This window comes from Scyliorhinus canicula, chromosome 3 (genome assembly GCF_902713615.1).
Source record: "Scyliorhinus canicula chromosome 3, sScyCan1.1, whole genome shotgun sequence".
Taxonomy (NCBI): domain Eukaryota; kingdom Metazoa; phylum Chordata; class Chondrichthyes; order Carcharhiniformes; family Scyliorhinidae; genus Scyliorhinus; species Scyliorhinus canicula.
Genome location: NC_052148.1, coordinates 60848659 through 60866650, shown reverse-complemented (window position 1 = coordinate 60866650; position 17992 = coordinate 60848659). Strand labels below are relative to the sequence as shown.

General features: G+C 49.2%; 1 protein-coding gene across 1 annotated transcript in view; it reads left to right on the top strand.

Annotated features, from left to right (window-relative positions):
* Window positions 1-6595, top strand: part of amacr (alpha-methylacyl-CoA racemase) — a 106585-nt gene extending 99990 nt beyond the window's left edge. Inside the window, exon 6 of the mRNA XM_038790614.1 lies at window positions 5957-6595. Within this exon, the coding sequence (XP_038646542.1) occupies window positions 5957-6366 (410 nt within the window). The 3' untranslated portion in view covers window positions 6367-6595. The remainder of the gene's footprint in view (window positions 1-5956) is intronic.
* The last annotated feature ends 11397 nt before the right edge of the window (window positions 6596-17992 follow it).

Here is a 17992-nt window from a genome sequence, read left to right as displayed (position 1 = left end):
TCTCCATGACAAATCTGTGCCCACCCAAACCCCCCTCACCCCACACCACAACCCCCCTCACACCAGCCCTCACCACCTTATATCTAACCGACTTGTATCTTACAGGACCAGTTGGGAATGTGCTCGGCCCATCCCAGCCTGCTCGCTCCCAGCCAGTGCTAGAGCCGGTGCCCCCCAGACAGCCGAGCACCGACGGGGAGAGCAGCCAGAACACCAGCCCTCTGCCCGAGACCTAGGAAACCCCAGAGTTCGGGTCAGAGGAGGACACAGACTTTCTGTCACTGCTGTCTCCAACACTGTCCACCTCTCAGAGTCCATCATCTCAGAGACTACCACCTCGGTTGGGCAAATTAGTGAAGAGGCTCCTGGGATACTTACTGGTGCGCACCACACATTGCATCCGGTACAGCAGGAGCTGTCGAGGGGCCGGTCAGTCCCACCCATAGTGCAGGTGCAGTCAGAGACCCAGGGACGAGAGGAGGAGATGACAGCTGGCTTCCAGCACCCGCAGGGGCAGGTGGAGGAGTCCATCCACGTGCAGGAGCAGGGGGTGGTGCCGGTCATGCGTGCCACCCAGGCCGAAAACGCACGGGTGGCATCCGCAGTGGAGGCAATGGGGCTATGGTGTCGGACATGGAAAGAAAATCGCTTATTGTCACAAGTAGGCTTCAAATTAAGTTACTGTTAAAAGCCCCTAGTTACCACATTCCGGCGCCTGTTCGGGGAGGTTGGTACGGGAATTGAACCCGCGCTGCTGGCCTGCCTTGGTCTGCTTTAAAAGCCAGCTGTTTAGCCCTGTGCTAAACCAGCCCCATTGGTCAATGGTTGCAAGCCCTGGGTAATTCTGTGCAGACAGGGGCCGAGGCCCAGGACAGGGCTGCCCTCTCACAGGCAACCATGTTCCAGAGCCACCTGGAGATTGCAGCATTGCTCCTCAGTGTGGCCGAGTCATAGCAGGCCATTGCTGAGAGCATCGGCGGCATAGCCCAGGTGCAGGACCAGTTATAGCAGACCATTGCTGAGAGCGTCGGGAGCATTGTCCAGATGCTGGCCGGCATCACACAGACAAAGATGGAAGTGATCTAGTCCCAGAGGGAGGTGGCCCACTCACTGTGCTCCATGGTCGTGAATGTTCAGACCCTTGTCAATACCAGAGCGGGCCTCGAGGACTGGCAGCGTCAGGTGGTGGGGGGCCTCGGGAGATGACTCCGCTCGCACCCCCATTCCATGGAGAAGCCCGAGGGCCATTGGGCACCCCTGAGGGAGGAATAGGTGCTGAGACCATGCCAGTGACTCCTGCCGGGTAGGAGCACATCAGACTCCCACCCACCTTCCCCCTCCTGTCCCTGGTGCATCTGGTGGGTAGCGGGCAGAACAGGTCGGCACCACGCCACACAGGACATCTGAGGAGCAGCTAGGCCCAACCATGCTGGGCCGCCCCAGGAGACGTGCGGCAACAGGGACCCTCGTTGCAGGATAGGAGTCACAGCAGGCTGCCTCCACTCCTGCTGTACCATCTGGGCAACCAGAAAGGTGTAGTGGTAGGGCCCGTAAGGCCAGAAAGTTAGACACCGGTTAAGTTGGCACAGGTGCAGGGCACGGCTTAGATATAGGGGCTAGGGCACAGACAGTATATAATTGTTCAGAATTAACACATGTTCACACATTAAAACCGACCTTGGGTGTTCTGGTCTGATTGTGTGTGGGGGTGGGCCGATCAGTGCGGGGTGTTGGACGAGTGCGGCCCAGTGGGTGGACAGTGTAGCCTCCCCCACCCCCACCACGACCGTCCCCGGCACCCAGCTTTTTGACAGGACCGTGTGATGGACTGGCCAGATCGCATGCAGGATCACCCAGGTGGAAGATGTTACTGTGGGCATGAGTCAGACATTGTCTAATGATGTTGAGCATGGAGCTCATCATGGAGCGGGCTGTCATCATCCTCCATTCCATGGACAAGACTCATTGTCACAGTCAACCCAGTGCCCCCGGCACTTAGTGCCACAGGTATATATAACGCAGGGGTATGTGAATGCGGGTGGTTTGGCGGTGAGGGTGATCAGTAGTGTGTGAGGTGAGGGTGTTTGGTGGTGAAGGTGTGTGGTTTTGTGTCTGTGCCCCTGCCCAGCAACCACCCTAGTTGGTGAAACGTGTCTCGATTAATGTGTCCCATGTGCGCTGGCCAGTGGTACCTATGTGCGGCCTCCCGTGTCTGGCAGCCCCATGTCCGCTCATTGTCTCCCTCCTCCTCGTCTGACGAGGCCTGCCTTGCTCCTCATCCTCCTACAGCACATCGCCCCTCTGTTGGGCTATATTGTGGAGGACGCAGCAGACAATCACAATGACCTTCCTGGCCTCGTACTGGAGTGCCAACCAGAATGGTACAGGCACTGAAACGCATTTTCAGGATCCCGAAGCACCTCTCGACAACACCCCTAGTCGCACAATGAGCATCATAGTCGCGATGCTCCGCATCGGCCTGTGGCCTCTGTGGAGGCGTCATCAGCTAGGACCGCAACGGGTAACCCCTGTCGCCGAGTAACCAGTCCCGCAGCCGGAGGAGTTGTTCCTCGAACAGGCAGCACGGTAGCATGGTGGTTAGCATAAATGCTTCACAGCTCCAGGGTCCCAGGTTCAATTCCCGGCTGGGTCACTGTCTGTGCGGAGTCTGCACTCCTCCCCGTGTGTGCGTGGGTTTCCTCCGGGTGCTCCGGTTTCCTCCCACAGTCCAAAGATGTGCGGGTTAGGGTGATTGGCCATACTAAATTGCCCTTAGTGTCAAAGTAAGGTTAATGGGGGGATGGTTACTGGTATAGGGTGGATACGTTAGGCTTGAGTAGGGTGATCATTGCTCGGCACAACATCGAGGGCCGAAGGGCCTGTTCTGTGCTGTACTGTTCTATGTTCTATGTCGGGGATCAGAGATTGTGCCAATGTGCATGAGTCCTGTACACTGCCCGGGTACCAGGCGCAGACGTGCAGGATCCGCATCTGATGGTCACAGACCACCTGAACGTTTATGGAATGGTACACCTTACTGATCGTGAACAGCGGCCTGTTATCCACTGGTGGCCGCAGATCGACATGCACCCCATCGATTACCCCCTGGGCCCGGGGCATCCCGGCGACGGCAGCGAACCCTACCGTCCAGGCATCGTGGTAGGCGTGGTCCACTGGGTACTGGATATACCGGTCTGCAAGGGCATACAGCGAGTCTGTGATGGCACGGATGCACCTGCACGCTGGTGTCTGGGAGATGCCGGACAGGTCCCTGTCGCGTAGAGGTTCAACGGTACCATCACCTTGATGCCACCGGGAGCGGGCGTCCTCCCCCATGCCCTTGCGGTGCCAGGTGTGCCAACATGTGGCTGATATGTCCTGACAATCTCCCTGCTCATTCCGCAGGTCTCCTCTTGCATGCACGGCATGGGAGCTCCTCAAAGGACATGCAGTCGCGGTAGATGTGCGGCCTCGTCCGGCGCCTCCTTGGTACCATCTCCTCATCCTGTCGGGCGGCCGCCCCTCCAGCCTGAGCGGCTGCCACCTGCCCCTCTGCAGCCCGCTCCTCTATTGCAGCCTCTGCCACCTCTCTGAGCCGCCCCGCTCACGCTGCCACAGTGCTGCATACAGGGCAGCTGCCATCGCCAACATTGCTGGTTGATGACGGAATGCCATAATTATCTGCAGTGGGTGAGAGGAAAACAGGTCATCATGGCACATACACTCGTTCACAACCAGGTACCATGGGTTGCACGGTGGCCCCGTTTGTCACTGCAAGCCCCAGCCACGCATGCCCCCGCACCCTGGCCCCGTCTGTGCCCCCCGGTCCTGCCACCCGGCCCTGATGCCAGGGCCACCGTTTGATCGCACTGCCCTCACTGGGGGCTGCCGTCGGTGTGGCCGTGGGTGGTCCCCCAGTGAGTGTCGCCGGTTGAGTGGGGTGGCCAGGGGGCATCCAACCATAAAGCCGTTTTCCCTCTGCGTCCACCCGGGGCCGGGATACAGGGGCCCGCAGTCCCCCACGCCACCTCCTACCTCCTCTTGCAGCCACCTCAACCAGCATGCCAGCTTAATGAATTTTATCGGAAACACGCCGTCGGGAATCAGCCCGAGGTGCAGAATCGCTGTGGCTCCAGAGAATCGTCGGTACTCTCCTGGCCCGCGGCGTGCACACACAATTTTGTCGATTTCGGGGGGCCGGAGAATGCCAATTCAGCACGAAACCGACGTCAGGGCCCGATCTCGGCATCGGCGCCGATTCTGCAGCTGATCGCGTTTCACGATTTCGCCGTTATCTCACGGAGAATCCAGCCACTGAATGGTGCACTGTGTGGTGAATAATGTTGATGAGCTATAAGCACAAAGAGCCATGTGGAAATATGTTTCGTGACAATAACAGAAATATAGCTTGAAAATGCTGAGGACTGGGTGCTTAATCTTCAAGGATACAAAGTGTTCAGGAAAGATAGGGAAGGAAAATGGAGTAGTAGTACTGGTTAGTCAAGACATCGTAGTTTTGGACAGAAGGATGTCTTTGAAGGGGCAAAAACCCAAATCCATTTGGTTAGAGTTGAAATGAGAAAATAATATGATCATGTTAGTGTGTGAGTGTGAGAGAGAGGAAAAATCTGCAGGGAAATCACAGAGATGTGCAAGAACCCGAGTGGTGATATTGAGGTCTTGGAGGCTGATATGTGCTTATAGACAAAGAGCAAAATGAGGTAGGATGTCAGTGTTTACTGAGGATATAAGATTGGCTAATGTATAGGAAGCAAACTGTCGGAAAAATTGGGGCATTTTCAAGTTGGCATGCTGTGGCTAATGGAGTGCTGTCAGGATTGGTGCGAGGCCTCCGCTTTTTACAATCCATATGAATGACTTTGAAGAGATGGACTAATGTATTAAAGTTTCTCAATGATACAAGGACAGGTGGAAAGTTAAGCTGTGAGGAGGACATAGAGAGGCTACAGAGTTACAGGCAGGTTAAGTGAGTCGGCAACAAGATGGCAGATGGAGTAGATTGTGGGGAAACGTGAAGTTATTCACTTCGGTTGGAGAATAGAAAAGCAGTATATATTTTAAAAGGCCTGAAATTCAAATGTGTATGTTCAGAGACTGGAGCATACAAGAAACACATTTCATAGAGGTTCTCTAATCATGAGGGGTTTAGATAGAGAGAAACCATCCCCAATGGCTGAAGGATCAAAAAGCAGAGGTTCCAGATTAAATTGGAAGAATGAAAGGTTCATGAGGAAAATGTATTTGTACCGTGAATGGTTCGGATCTGGAATACACTGCCCAAGACTGTGATGGAGAGATTTAATCATGGCCTTCAAAAGCGAATTAAACAAGCACCTTGAGAAAATAAATTACACAGTTCCAGTGAAAGGGTGTGTAATTTGAGGGAATGGGACGAGCTAAATTGTTCTTGCAGAGAACCAGCATGGGCTGAATGAGCTGAATGGCCTTCTTTGCATAGCCTTTCTATGATTTCTGCATCTGCGGGTAACTTCCTTGATGTAATTTTCTTTGTATAGAGCAGGTGGAGATTCTCTCCCTGGTTTGACAGAATATCCTGGAAATATCCTCGAGATCCGGATCATCCATGTTTCTATAATTTCTCAGATTCCATATGACCAATCTTAGTTACAGATGGGTAAGAACCAAGGTTTAGCAAAAACTTAAAAAGCACTGGGTTCCCAGCCAGGATCACCATTCTCATCTTGGCTTATTCGCATCTGTCAGAATGTTGTGGATTTCAAAGTTGAAAGAAAGGTGCCTAAATGTGTACTTGGAGCAGGGAGTTATCCTGGTATTAATCATCTCTTTTAAAGAAAAAAACATTCAAAATAGAATTAAAGGTCAGGGTTATTTTTATTTTCTGATCTAGATTTGATGTTTTCTCCTCGTGCAGTTGATCCTGTGATTAACTGCTGCTTTCTGTGTGTCTTTGCAGGTCTCGGCTTGGATTCCACCAAACTCCCCTCTCAGATGAGTCAGTCTGACTGGCCAGAGTTGAAAAGAATTTTTACAGAAGCATTTGCTGCCAAGAGCCAAGAACAGTGGACTAAGATCTTTGATAAAACTGATGCTTGTGTCACTCCTGTTTTGTCTTTCCAAGAAGCTTTCAATCACCCGCATAATCAGAAAAGAGGATCTTTTATTACTGATATGGAAGGACAAATCAGTCCGAGGCCAGCTCCTGTTCTGTCCCGGACCCCTGCCATTAGCAGCCTGGAAAGAGATCCAGAAGTAGGGGAACACACACAACTTGTGTTGACTGAATATGGTTTCACTAAAGAGCAGATAAATAAACTGCAGTCTGCTGGGATTATTGAATGTAATGGACCAAAATCTCACTTGTAACAGAAATGTGCATGTATTACTTTATTATTTTATGGCAATACGATTTTTGTCTGAGTTTCAATGAAATTATTTGCCATTATATTTTAATTTTTCCCATTACCAAATAACAAAATCAAATCAAATGTTATCTGACATAATCGTTCACACAAAACAAATTAAGATTATCCATGTGTTTTTTTTAAATTGTTGGATTGGGAAAGATGAAATTAAAAGAATAATTTCTAAACCCTCTAAAGCCTCCATTTTTGCCAGCGCATGATAATTACCAGCAGTGGTGTGCCATTTGCTGTCATTGCAAGTAAGAGACCTGTGAACAATTTGAAGCCCCCACTGATAGTACAGTTGCATTTAGGAAAACAAGGTTTACATGCTATCTGAGACTGCCTATTAAGCTGCAAGTAACATGGTGTGATAAAAAATACCAACCTAAATGTAGAGCGAGGAGATGTAGTACCTCACTTACCCCACGATAATTGCCTCCACGATCATTGCCTCTCCTTCCCAACTGACGTTTAAGGGGCATCTTGACAAATACATGAATAGGATGGGAATAGAGGGATACGGACCCCGGAAGTGCAGAAAATTTTAGTTTAGACGGGCAGCATGGTCAGCACAGGCTTTGAGGGCCAAAGGGCCTGTTCCTGTGCTGTGCTTTTCTTTGTTCTTAGATTTCAGATTCCCACTTCCCAACCTGACAGAAATAGGATCCAAGGCCCAATACTGGGGGTAGTTCAAGTATTGTCATTCAACTTTTAATAGGTAATACAGTATTTGCCACAATAACCTACTGCAAGCAAGGCTTCAAATTCTCCAATATATTTCCCACATTTAGCTGCAAAATAACACTTCAAAGCAATCTAAGAATTATGCAATAACCAGCTTCTAAAATTGTATTTTGCTCAACATAACTGTCAAATCTGCTAACAGGATTAGCCTATAAAGATGCATGCGTTTGCAGTTAGTAGATATTTATGAAAACACACCACATTGAACTGGCTTCTAAGATAACTCTTACCACTAAATTCATACTTCATCAGAAGCTTGCAGCACAAAGGATGCCAAACATGTCATTATGTATGTGCTTCCTCTTGTAAGAATAATCCAAAATCCATCTTGATGCCCTATCTTCTCTCTCTACATATTATATACATGTATGGAATATATACTTTTAGATATGTTTCAGATGTCTTTTTAATATTCATTCTGAGGCTATGGGGTGCTGACAAGGCCTGAACTTGGTGCCGAAGCTTAGTTTTCCTGATAAGCTGGTGATGGGCCTTCTTGAGCCATTGCAGCCTAGTTTAGATGCTGCCACAATATCAAGTAGGGAATTCCAGAATGTTTAGCTCCGTAGCAAGGGGGTTTGTATACAGACATATCTCCTGCCATTGGAGAGCTTCTCCCGTAATCCTTATTGTCTTCAGTTGACTCCTTGGTGCCACATTGGCATTGAGAGCAGTCACTCAGCTTCATCTCTGGAATTTAACATTTGGAACAAGAACTGTAATAAGTTGTGAAACCAGGTGGGCCTGGAGACTGAGCATCGCTGAGAAAGTTATTGGGGAGTACCACTTGATAACATCTTCAGTGTCCCATACTCTGTCAATGAATGAGAATAGGCTGATAGGGCATTTAGCTATCCAACAAATGTATGTGAACACAGTGTTCCAAATCTCTGTTCTTGCTCGTTATGATCATTATAAACTGTTCCTTGTCATGTTCATCTGTGAACTTTGATTTTGAGTCATGTTGCTCGTTCTGGGTGAGTGTGCTTTACACTCAATTTGGCTCTGTTTCGTTCCTTAGCTATGGAGTCGCCAGGTATCGTTAAGATACCGCCACAAGTTTCAAGTTCAAATCAATAACTGCACACACCAGTTAGTAAGTTCAAACAAGACACGTTTATTATAATACAGTAATCTACTAATCATGCATATAAAACTATAAGACTAGGCTAATCCTACCACTAATAGGCCAAATACTTATCTGGATAAGGGGACTGCTGGATCAGGGAACAACGGCCTCTAGCTTTGTCCTGGGTCCGCAGGCTTCCAGTAGTTATGGACTAAAGGGGGTCAGGAGTGTCTACTCTCGTAGCGTGCGTTGTATGACACTTACGTGATGGCGGCTACTGTCCAGGCCTCTCCTCCTCAAAGGGCCTCACGGTAGCATGGTGGTTAGCATCAATGCTTCACAGCTCCAGGGTCCCAGGTTCGATTCCCGGCTGGGTCACTGTCTGTGTGGAGTCTGCACGTCCTCCCCGTGTGTGCATGGGTTTCCTCCGGGTGCTCCGGTTTCCTCCCACAGTCCAAAGATGTGCGGGTTAGGTGGATTGGCCATGCTAAATTGCCCGTAGTGTAAGGTTAATGGGGGGATTGTTGGGTTACGGGTATACGGGTTAGGTGGGTTTAAGTGTGGTGATCATTGCTCGGCACAACATCGAGGGCCGAAGGGCCTGTTCTGTGCTGTACTGTTCTATGTTCTATGTTCTTCTGCTGCAACGGTGTTCTGCTGGGAGGGCTGGCTGGTCAAGGAGAGGCTGGCAGAGAGAGAGAGCTGGGGTCGGGGTCTCTGTCTTATACCTCTCTCAGGATCTCGCGCCCACCTGGGTGGACCCTCTATACACTCGCAATCGATTGGGTCTCTTCCCAATCGATTGATTTGAATTCCCCAATAACGGGACAGTCCCTCGATCACTGGGTGGTTCTTGGGACTTATTGTTTTGGACTTCTCTTGGCGCCGAGAAGTCTGGCCTTCTATTCAATGTATCGATTTGCGTTAACTTGTTTCCATTGTACCTGGGAATCACCCGGTATCGCCTCATTAGTATGCTAACTTGTTTTCTTTCACAGTGCTGTCTGGTTTCTGCAGCAGTCAGAACTGGTTTCTGCAGCAGTCAGAATACACAAGCGCTTTTGTAAGCTGCTTGCTTTTGCAACATGTCCATTTTCTCTGCATTCTTTGTAATCTTCCATTTTGTGTTGGGCAGTGGCCACCCCAGGTGGCTACACTCCCTCCTTGTGATCCTCATGAGAAATCATGAAGGATCACCCAAGTTCGGTGTCTTTGTGTTCCCTGATCTCAGCGAGTCCCATGGCCTCTACACTTTCCTCAATTATGGCACAAAATTCTTATCCAACAGTCTCTGGTTGGCGCTATGTCAAAGGGGACATGCATTACTAGGGAACCTCTAACTATCCTTTGTAAACTACTCTCCCTGACACATTTAAACACTCTAACTTCCTATCCTTAAAACATTATCATTGCATTCCATTTCTGGCTCGGCAGTCGAGCTCAGAATATTACAATACATCAGAAAAGGTCTTTATTTACAACAGCAATTTGAAAATTAAATCATTCATTACACATCAAGGGGTTGGGGGGACTGGTGGAAGCCGAAAATAGGGGATTGTACTCTGTATATGGTCGAGGCACGAGAGCGGGAGGCTCTCCTCCATTTCCTTAACCTAAGTGTCTGTACTACGATGCAAAGAGCTGCTATCACCAAAAGTGATTCAATAATATATGATAGGGAGCACCAATTCATAAATTTTGTGCACCAGGTCTGGTCATCGCTGTTCATTACTTGGCTTTGAGTAGTTGGTGTCTGGGAAACATTAACAGCGGGGGTCATAAGGGAAAAGGGGTTCACGTTCGCGCGCAAAAATACAAAAACAATAACTAAAAACATATATGTCTTCATCGCGGTCTTCTTTCTTCTCTTCTGTCCTTTGTATTGCTGATCTTGCTCTGATCCCTCCTTCGAACGTCCGAAAGCTATGGGATCAAGCATAGTATCTGTCAATGATCCATTTAATACCTTTAATGTTAGTGTATCTGTCCTCTTATTCCAATTGTCCCTTAAATGAATGGCCAAGTCACTCCCTGTGACTCCCCTCTTTTTTCAAAAGCGAATTTAGGACCAGACATACACTTAACAACTGTGCCACTGCGAGCCGTCTCGCAGGTTTTGCGATTTACCATCCCAATGTTCCTGGATGTAAATAGCATAAGGAGGTGCTACCACAAACAAAACAAATGAAACTAAACTTTAGAAATGAGATATCTGAATGAGTTGCGTATGGGCCGCGACGGGTAGGATTTGGATGGAATCGCCGGGTAGGGCGTGCTGTGCTGTACCCGAGATTAGCTGACCAGAGGGGGAGTCCTCAGACAGGGTGGGTCCTCAATGCCGTTTCTCCACTGCCTTTAGCGACCTGGAACGGACAGGCATGAATGTGGTCATCATGGATTTGCAGCCTCTATTCCCAGAATAGAGGGGCACCTAAAAAGGGGGGAGCCAAGATGCTCCTAGTGGGGTGAAGGGTGAAGCCTTAAGTTGGGCTCCAGACATTGCAGCTGAGTCAAGTTCTCAGAGATATCTGCGGACAAACTTAACGTGCATGTGAGGTGGTCACAAGCTTTTCAGCTGAAAATCGAGTGGCCAATCTCCAAAAACAAACATTTAACAAACAAACATCACCAACATTTGTGCAGGTTCCATCAGAAAGGACACCGTTTATCTCTCAAGCAGTTCCTCTTTTTACATCATCTGGACACCTCAATTCTCTTCATTCTCTGCGACAGGGTCGCAAAGGGTTGCCATGTCAGGAGTCAGACTCAGAGTCATCCTCTTCTCCCGGATCCATACCCTTGTATGGATCAGGCAATGCAATTTTAGCGTTATGTGACCGGGGTCACTCTCGTCAATTTCGGACAAGTCTCCAAGAATTCTCCCTGTTCCAAATTGTGGGGTCTAAATTTGTATGAATGTCGTCGGGGGTCGTCATAGTTGGGCAGTGGGGCTGAGTGTGGGTTCTGATGTCTTAATATAAGTGATCTCTAAATCATAGTATTCGGGGTCGTAGTTGATGTGTGTGGGGGTCTGTAGTATCAGGGCAGTAGCGAGGCGTGCTGTGGCTGTCAAGGTCACAGCCGCTGTCTCTGCTGTGGCAACTTGTGGGTGTTTCAGGGCGTGTATGAAGTCAATGGGCGGAGTCGAGGTCGAGTCCGATGAGGAACTGGGTCTGTGAGGGGGAGGGTGGAAATGTGTCTCTTGTGGGTGGGGCGTGGTGTTCTGCTGCGTCTAGCAGGATATGGTGTGAGTGGTTGGACTGTGTTCCATATGCCTTTACTGGTTAATATGGAACCACGCAGTCTTCCCGTTGGGGTACTTATCTTGTAAACTGAAGGGCTGATTTGGTCCGCAATTGAGTACGGGCCGGAAAACTTTGGGCCAAAAACGGGCTGGGGTTTATAACAGATAACATTACCTGTTGGCCAACCTGAAATTCTGTGTATGGACAGTCCTGTTGAAACAAGCCTTGCTCTGTTTCTTTTCTTATCCAATTTTACTGCGGCTGCTAACTGAGCCGACCTTAGTTTCAACTAATTGTTTTACTGCTGTCTCGTGTGTGAGGGCCGTCACTTCTGGATTGGTCATGCCGAGTCCTAAAAGGAATTCAGATCCTTTCATAGGGCGTCCGGTCATGAGTGTGTGTGGGGTGAAACCTGTTGATGCTGAAACAGTATTTCTTATAAACAGAAGTGTGAATGGGAGCACTGAATCCCAAGTTGAATTGTTTTCCTGGACCATCTTTCTAAGGTTTTATTTTAGAGTCCGATTCATGCGTTCCACTATTCCGCTTGACTGGGGGTGATACGCAATGTGGAAATTTTGTTTAATGCCGAATATGGTCAGGACGTTCTTCATGACCCGTCCTGTAAAATGAGATCCCTGGTCTGATTCAATACTTCTGGGGAGACCCCATCTAGTAAAGATGCGGTGCGTTAGGATCTTTGCGGCTGTCCTTGACTGTGTTTGTACGAGATGGGAATGCCTCTAACCCATTTCGTAAACGTGTCTATGACCACCAGAACATATTGATAGCCATTCCCTGCAAGGGGGCAATGGACCTATAAAATCGTCTGGAGGTTGTCCAGGGGCCATTAACGGGGCGAGTGTGGCTGAGTTGTGCCTTCTTTGAATACCTCTCCGGTTATCTGTGCACAAATCAAACACTTCTCTATGTAGTGCGTTACATCGTCTCTTAAATTGGGCCACCAACAGAGCTGTCTAAGGTGGGGCGGTGGGTAGGGTCGATCCCTTGGTGTCCATGACCATCATGGAATAAGGCAATCATTTGATTCCTGTCCTTCTCAGGAACCACATACAACTTGTCTTTGATAATCACACCCTCATGTGTGGTCAAAGCATGTTTGAATTTGTCGTACTGCTGGGTCACAAAGTTTCCTTTTAAAATCTCCCCGGAGATTTTCGTCCTGCCTCTGTGCCTGTACTAAATCCTTATGTTTGTTGTGAGACTTGGACTGAGCTCACAGGGTCGCTAGCTGGTGCGCTAGCTGGGGGTGTCCAAAAATGACCTCGCTTGGAACCTGCTTCAGCCAGTGCGTCGGCTTTCACATTTCCAGTGGGGGATGATCGATGGTGGCTTCTAACTTTAATAATGCCATACATCCTATCCTTTGCCTTCTCTAGGATATGGCGGAGTAATGGGGCTGATGGAAGGGGCTTCCTGTCCGCGGAGACAAAACCTCTTGTCCTCCACAGGGGTAGAAAATCTGTGAGGCTGTTACAGACATACAGACTGTCCGTATATATGTCTGCTGGGCTGGGGAACGAATCTGGGTGGTCCACTATGTATGCAATGGCCGCGAGCTCTGCTGCCTGCGCGCCTAAGTGTCCGGGTAACTTTAATGCTAACTCCTCTAGTGCGCGTTCCCTGCGCATCTTCCACATAAATACCGCATCCAGTGATGCATTCGCCATCTAAAACAGTGGATGAAACCATCCACATAAATCTTCAAGGGGGCACACGTGTCTGTGTGCTGGGGGCTCTGGCTTGAATTCCCTATCTTCCTGGGGGACGTCTTAGCAATGAAGGGTCCTGTGTTGTGTAGGGGGGCTACTATCTCGCAATCATGGGGTTGTCCTGGGTATTGGAGGTTGTCTGCTAAAAATGTGTGTGTCCTGGTCCATTTAACTGTTATGTCCCATCCCTGTAAAAGAAGTGTCCATCTAGTTGCTCTTATCTGGCTCACTGAACTGTCCTTCAGTCGTCCGTCTAAGAGTAACTGTGTGGGGGTGTGTTTGGTCAGAATGGTGATGGGGTTGAGTCCGGGAATGTAAGAAAAGTATTGTACCGCCCAGAATACCGCGAGCAGGTGCCTTTCGCAGGCTGAAAATCCTACCTCTACTGGGTCTAACAGTCTGGAGGCATAAGCCACTGGTCGTAGCTGCTCGTGCCGTTCCTGAAGGAGCACGGCCGAGAGGATCAGATCAGTGCTTGCTACCTCAATTGCATAGGGAGAGAGCGGGTATGGAACTTGTAGTGCAGGTACTGCGCTAAGGGCTTTCTTTAACTCTTCCACAGCCTCTGTATGCTGCGGAAGCCATTCCCAAGGGGCTCCTTTCTTAAGGAGGTCTGAGAGTGGGGCTACCTTGGTCGCAAAACCATCGATATGGTTCCGACAATACCCAACCAGTCCTAAAAATGACCGGAGGGCTGAAACATTTTGGGGAAGGGGCAATTTGACGATCGAGTCAATTCTTTTGAACTCGATCTCGCATTTGCCATGTATGATGATTGTACCCAAATACATCATTTTATTCTCCAATAGTCGGGCCTTTCTGGGGTTAACTTTACATCCGATTGAGTTCAGAAGTTCCAGGTGTTCAGACAGAAGCGTGATGTGCTCTGCCTTGGTGTCTGTCTGCAGTAATAGGTCCTCCACATACTGTGCCAGACATTCGGGTCGGGAAAATTTTGCTAGTCCATTTGCCAGCTGTCGGTGGAAAATGGAGGGGCAATTGTGGAATCCTTGTGGGAGGCATGTCCACGTGCACTGCTGACCTTTGAATGTGAAGGCAAATTTGTACTGGTACGCCTTTGCCAATGGGATTGACCAAAAGCCGTTGCTAATGTCCAATACCATGAAATATTTGGAGTTGAGTCCCTGCTTGAGCATGGTCTCGGGACTTGTTGCTACCGTGGGGGCTACTGCTGGGGTAACTTTGTTGAGTTCCCGATAATGGTCAGACGCCATGATCCGTCGGGCTTCCTCACTGGCCAAATAGGGGCATTATAATCGAGGCTACTGTCCTAAGTACACCCTGCTCTAATAAGCTCTCTATAACTTTTCAATTTCTCCCTCCGCTTCTAAGGGAAATCTGTACTGTCTCTGTGGTCTCGGGTCAGGTGCTGTAATTTGAACTTGTCCAGTCATTCTGCCGCAGTCGTGCTGGTGACTGGCAAATGCTATCCTGTGCTTGTTCAATAACTGCCCTAACCTGTTTGTCCGTGCTAAGTGTGGTCGGGGTCAAAACAACAGTCGCCTACTGCGCTAATCCTGTTTGCGTACTCTCCTACTGTGAGCATTGTGGGTGCTCTGTCTGATTTCGCCATTTGCCAGACACACTGATTGACTGGGTCGAATAACAGGCTGTGGGCATTCATAAAGTCAATGCCCAGTATGTGTTCTGCTGTGCGGGGCAGATTAACTAAAACAACGGGGTGTCTGGTGGAGATATTCCTAGTTGGATGGGTACAGGGGCTGTAATGTGTCCCTGCTGTGAGTGGCCTGTAAAGCCGCTGAGTGTTATTGTGGCTGTAGTGGGCCACGTGTCTGCCTGTGGTGTACTGGAGGAATTAATGGTCGTGCGGGACCCTCCTGTGTCCCAGAGTAATTCTATGGGCTTTCCCCGAATTTTCGTCGTGACTACCGGTCGTCCGGATCGGTCCCAGAGGGTGTCACAGACCCAAGTGGGGGAGCCCGAACACCGTCAGTCTGTTCCGTCCACATTGGTCTGTCCTGACTGCGTCCCTATACTGTGGATAGGCTTAGCTTTGTTCCCGGTCAGAGTGCCTGTCTGCTGGCCTCTCTGAGATTTCTGCGGGGCGTTGCATTCCCTAGAAAAATGCCCTAACTGTCCGCAGTTAAAACATTCCTGTGACTTCTGTGGGGGGCTGTTCTTTCCCTCATTTACCATGCGGGGTTTTGGTGTGCTCTCACTGCCTGAATATCTGCTGCAGCCTGAGCTTCTTTGTGGCTCTTTAATGTTATTTTGCCGTGGACAGATTGCTCCCAAGCGCAGGACAATCTTTTCAATACCCATTTTTCATTATGGGCCTCTTCTGAGGGGTCGTAATTGGAGCAGACATTCTGTCCTGCATCTGTGGCGTGGGAGATGATAGTGCGGGTCCATTTAACAACATGTTATCTCACGTCAAATGTGCGCGGTCTAAATCACAGAAGAAAACTGCAGTGAAGTGAATCCACAGCCTTCCTGTGAATGCTGTGGGGTGCTCGGTCCTTTTCTGCCTACACTTATTAGGCCTTCGACTGGGTCTCTGTTGTACCCTATCGCGTCTAAAATAGCTGTATGCATCTCTTCGAGGGTGCTCGTCCAACGGTTCTGGGGTCGGGGAGGGCTGCAACTACTGATGAGTCTAAACTCAAAAACTGTGAGCTTCACCTGCTCTCGCTCATCCAGGCCGTACATGGTCGCCAGCTGCTTCACTCTTGCGAAGAATTGGTGGAGGTCTGCAGTGGGGTGAGGAACGGGGTGATTTTCTCACCACGCGTCCCTTAGTGAGTTTCGGTTAAGGGGTGGTGTATGTGATATCGGCGTGCGCCTTCTGGGTTGCTTTCGTTGGGTGGTGACTGGTCATTGGTGCGGGTGCTATCTGATCTGTGGGGGGTTGGGGCGACTTTACTTTTCTGCCTGCGCTGCTAGCGCACATGTTCCTGAACATATCGCTGCACTGTCTCACTCAACTCCTGCCAATCTGGGGGCATTTTCTTCTTCTAATTGTGTTCCAAAGGTCTCTTGGAAGCCATTCTGCCAGAAAGCAGAGATTGCAGCTCCGCAATCTGCTTCCTACATTTTGCGTCGTCTACGGTGCTTTGCCTTTGCTCAGTGGTGGCAGCATGGAGTGTCCTTAAAGCTGCCTTTAGGTCGCTACACTGCTTCTTCAGTGTCTCTACCTGTTTTTCTGATTCTTCCCTTATCAAGACTGCAGCGCTGCACATCTGATAGGTCTGTTTCGTACTGAACTTGAGAGCTGCTCAGATGGGCTAGACAAGACTGATGTGCCCTCTTGGCATCATCCACCTCTCTATCCTTATCTCCCAGTCGTTGCCTTAATCCTAAATTCTCCTTTTCGATGTCCCTGACATCCACTTTGCTCATTCTGTTTTTCTCCTCCAACTCTGCTCGGAGCGTCCTGACGACCTCCTCTGTGCCTCGCAATTGTGCCAAGCAGGACACAATTGCCATCGGCTTACGTGCTTTACCTAGACTTTTCTTGTGAATGTCAGACAGGTTCTCCCACCAAGTATGTCCTATACTCCCGGGACCTGTCTCCTCATTCAAACAAAACTCACTCCAAAGGGGCCATCCTTTCCCTTTGAGGTACTTCCTGAGTTCCAGCTCCCAAACGGGACCCTGACCTACTCTGCTGCTGTTGGTTGCTGCGACCACGAACTGCTCTGGGTTCATGAGGCGTTCCATTGCCTGCATGGCCATTTCTTTTTCTCCTATGCTCTCTTAAATTTGGAATGAGGGATTATAAGGCAATGCTATAAAATACGGGTACGGCTTTCACTATGTTCTGAATTATAAACTCCCGACAGTTTGTCGCAACAAAAATCTCTCGGTTTTACCTTACAACCCTGTTAGTTACACATGCAAAAACACACTTCCGAATTATGAGGATTGATTTGAACTACTTGAACACTTGTGGTTTTTCCTTTTCCCAATTGGATTTCAGATTCAAATTTCTGGGTTCTCTCAGAGTGGGGGGGCCACTTCTAATCGAGTCCCGTCGGATGTCGCGACTAAATGTTGCCTCGTTCTGGGTGAGTGTGCTGTTACACTCAATTTGGCTCGTTTGTTCCTTAGCTGTGGAGTCACCAGGTATCGTTAAGATACCGCCACAAGTTTCAAGTTCAAGTTCAAATCAATAACTCCACACACCAGTTAGTAAGTTCAAACAAGACACGTTTATTATAATACAGTAATCTACTAATCATGCATATAAAACTATAAGACTAGGCTAATCCTACCACTGATAGGCCAAATACGTATCTGGATAAGGGGACTGCCGGATCAGGGAACAACGGCTTCTAGCTTTGTCCTGGGTCCGCAGGCTTCCAGTAGTTATGGACTAAAGGGGGTCAGGAGTGTCTACTCTCGTAGCGTGCATTGTATGACACTTACGTGATGGCGGCTACTGTCCAGGCCTCGCCTCCTCAAGGTTCTTCTGCTGCAACTGTGTTCTGCTGGGAGGGCTGGTTGGTCAAGGAGAGGCTGGCAGAGAGAGAGAGAGCTGGGGTCGGGATCTCTGTCTTATACCTCTCTCAGGATCTTGCGCCCACCTGGGCGGACCCTCTATACACTCGCAATCGATTGGGTCTCCTCCCAATAACGGGGCAGTCTCTCGATCACTGGGCGGTTCTTGGGACTTATTGTTTTGGACTTCTCTTGGCGCCGAGAAGTCTGGCCTTCTATTCAATGTATCGATTTGCGTTAACTTGTTTCCATTGTACCTGGGAATCACCCGGTATCGCCTATTAGTACTCTGGCTGCATTTCCTCAAATAGC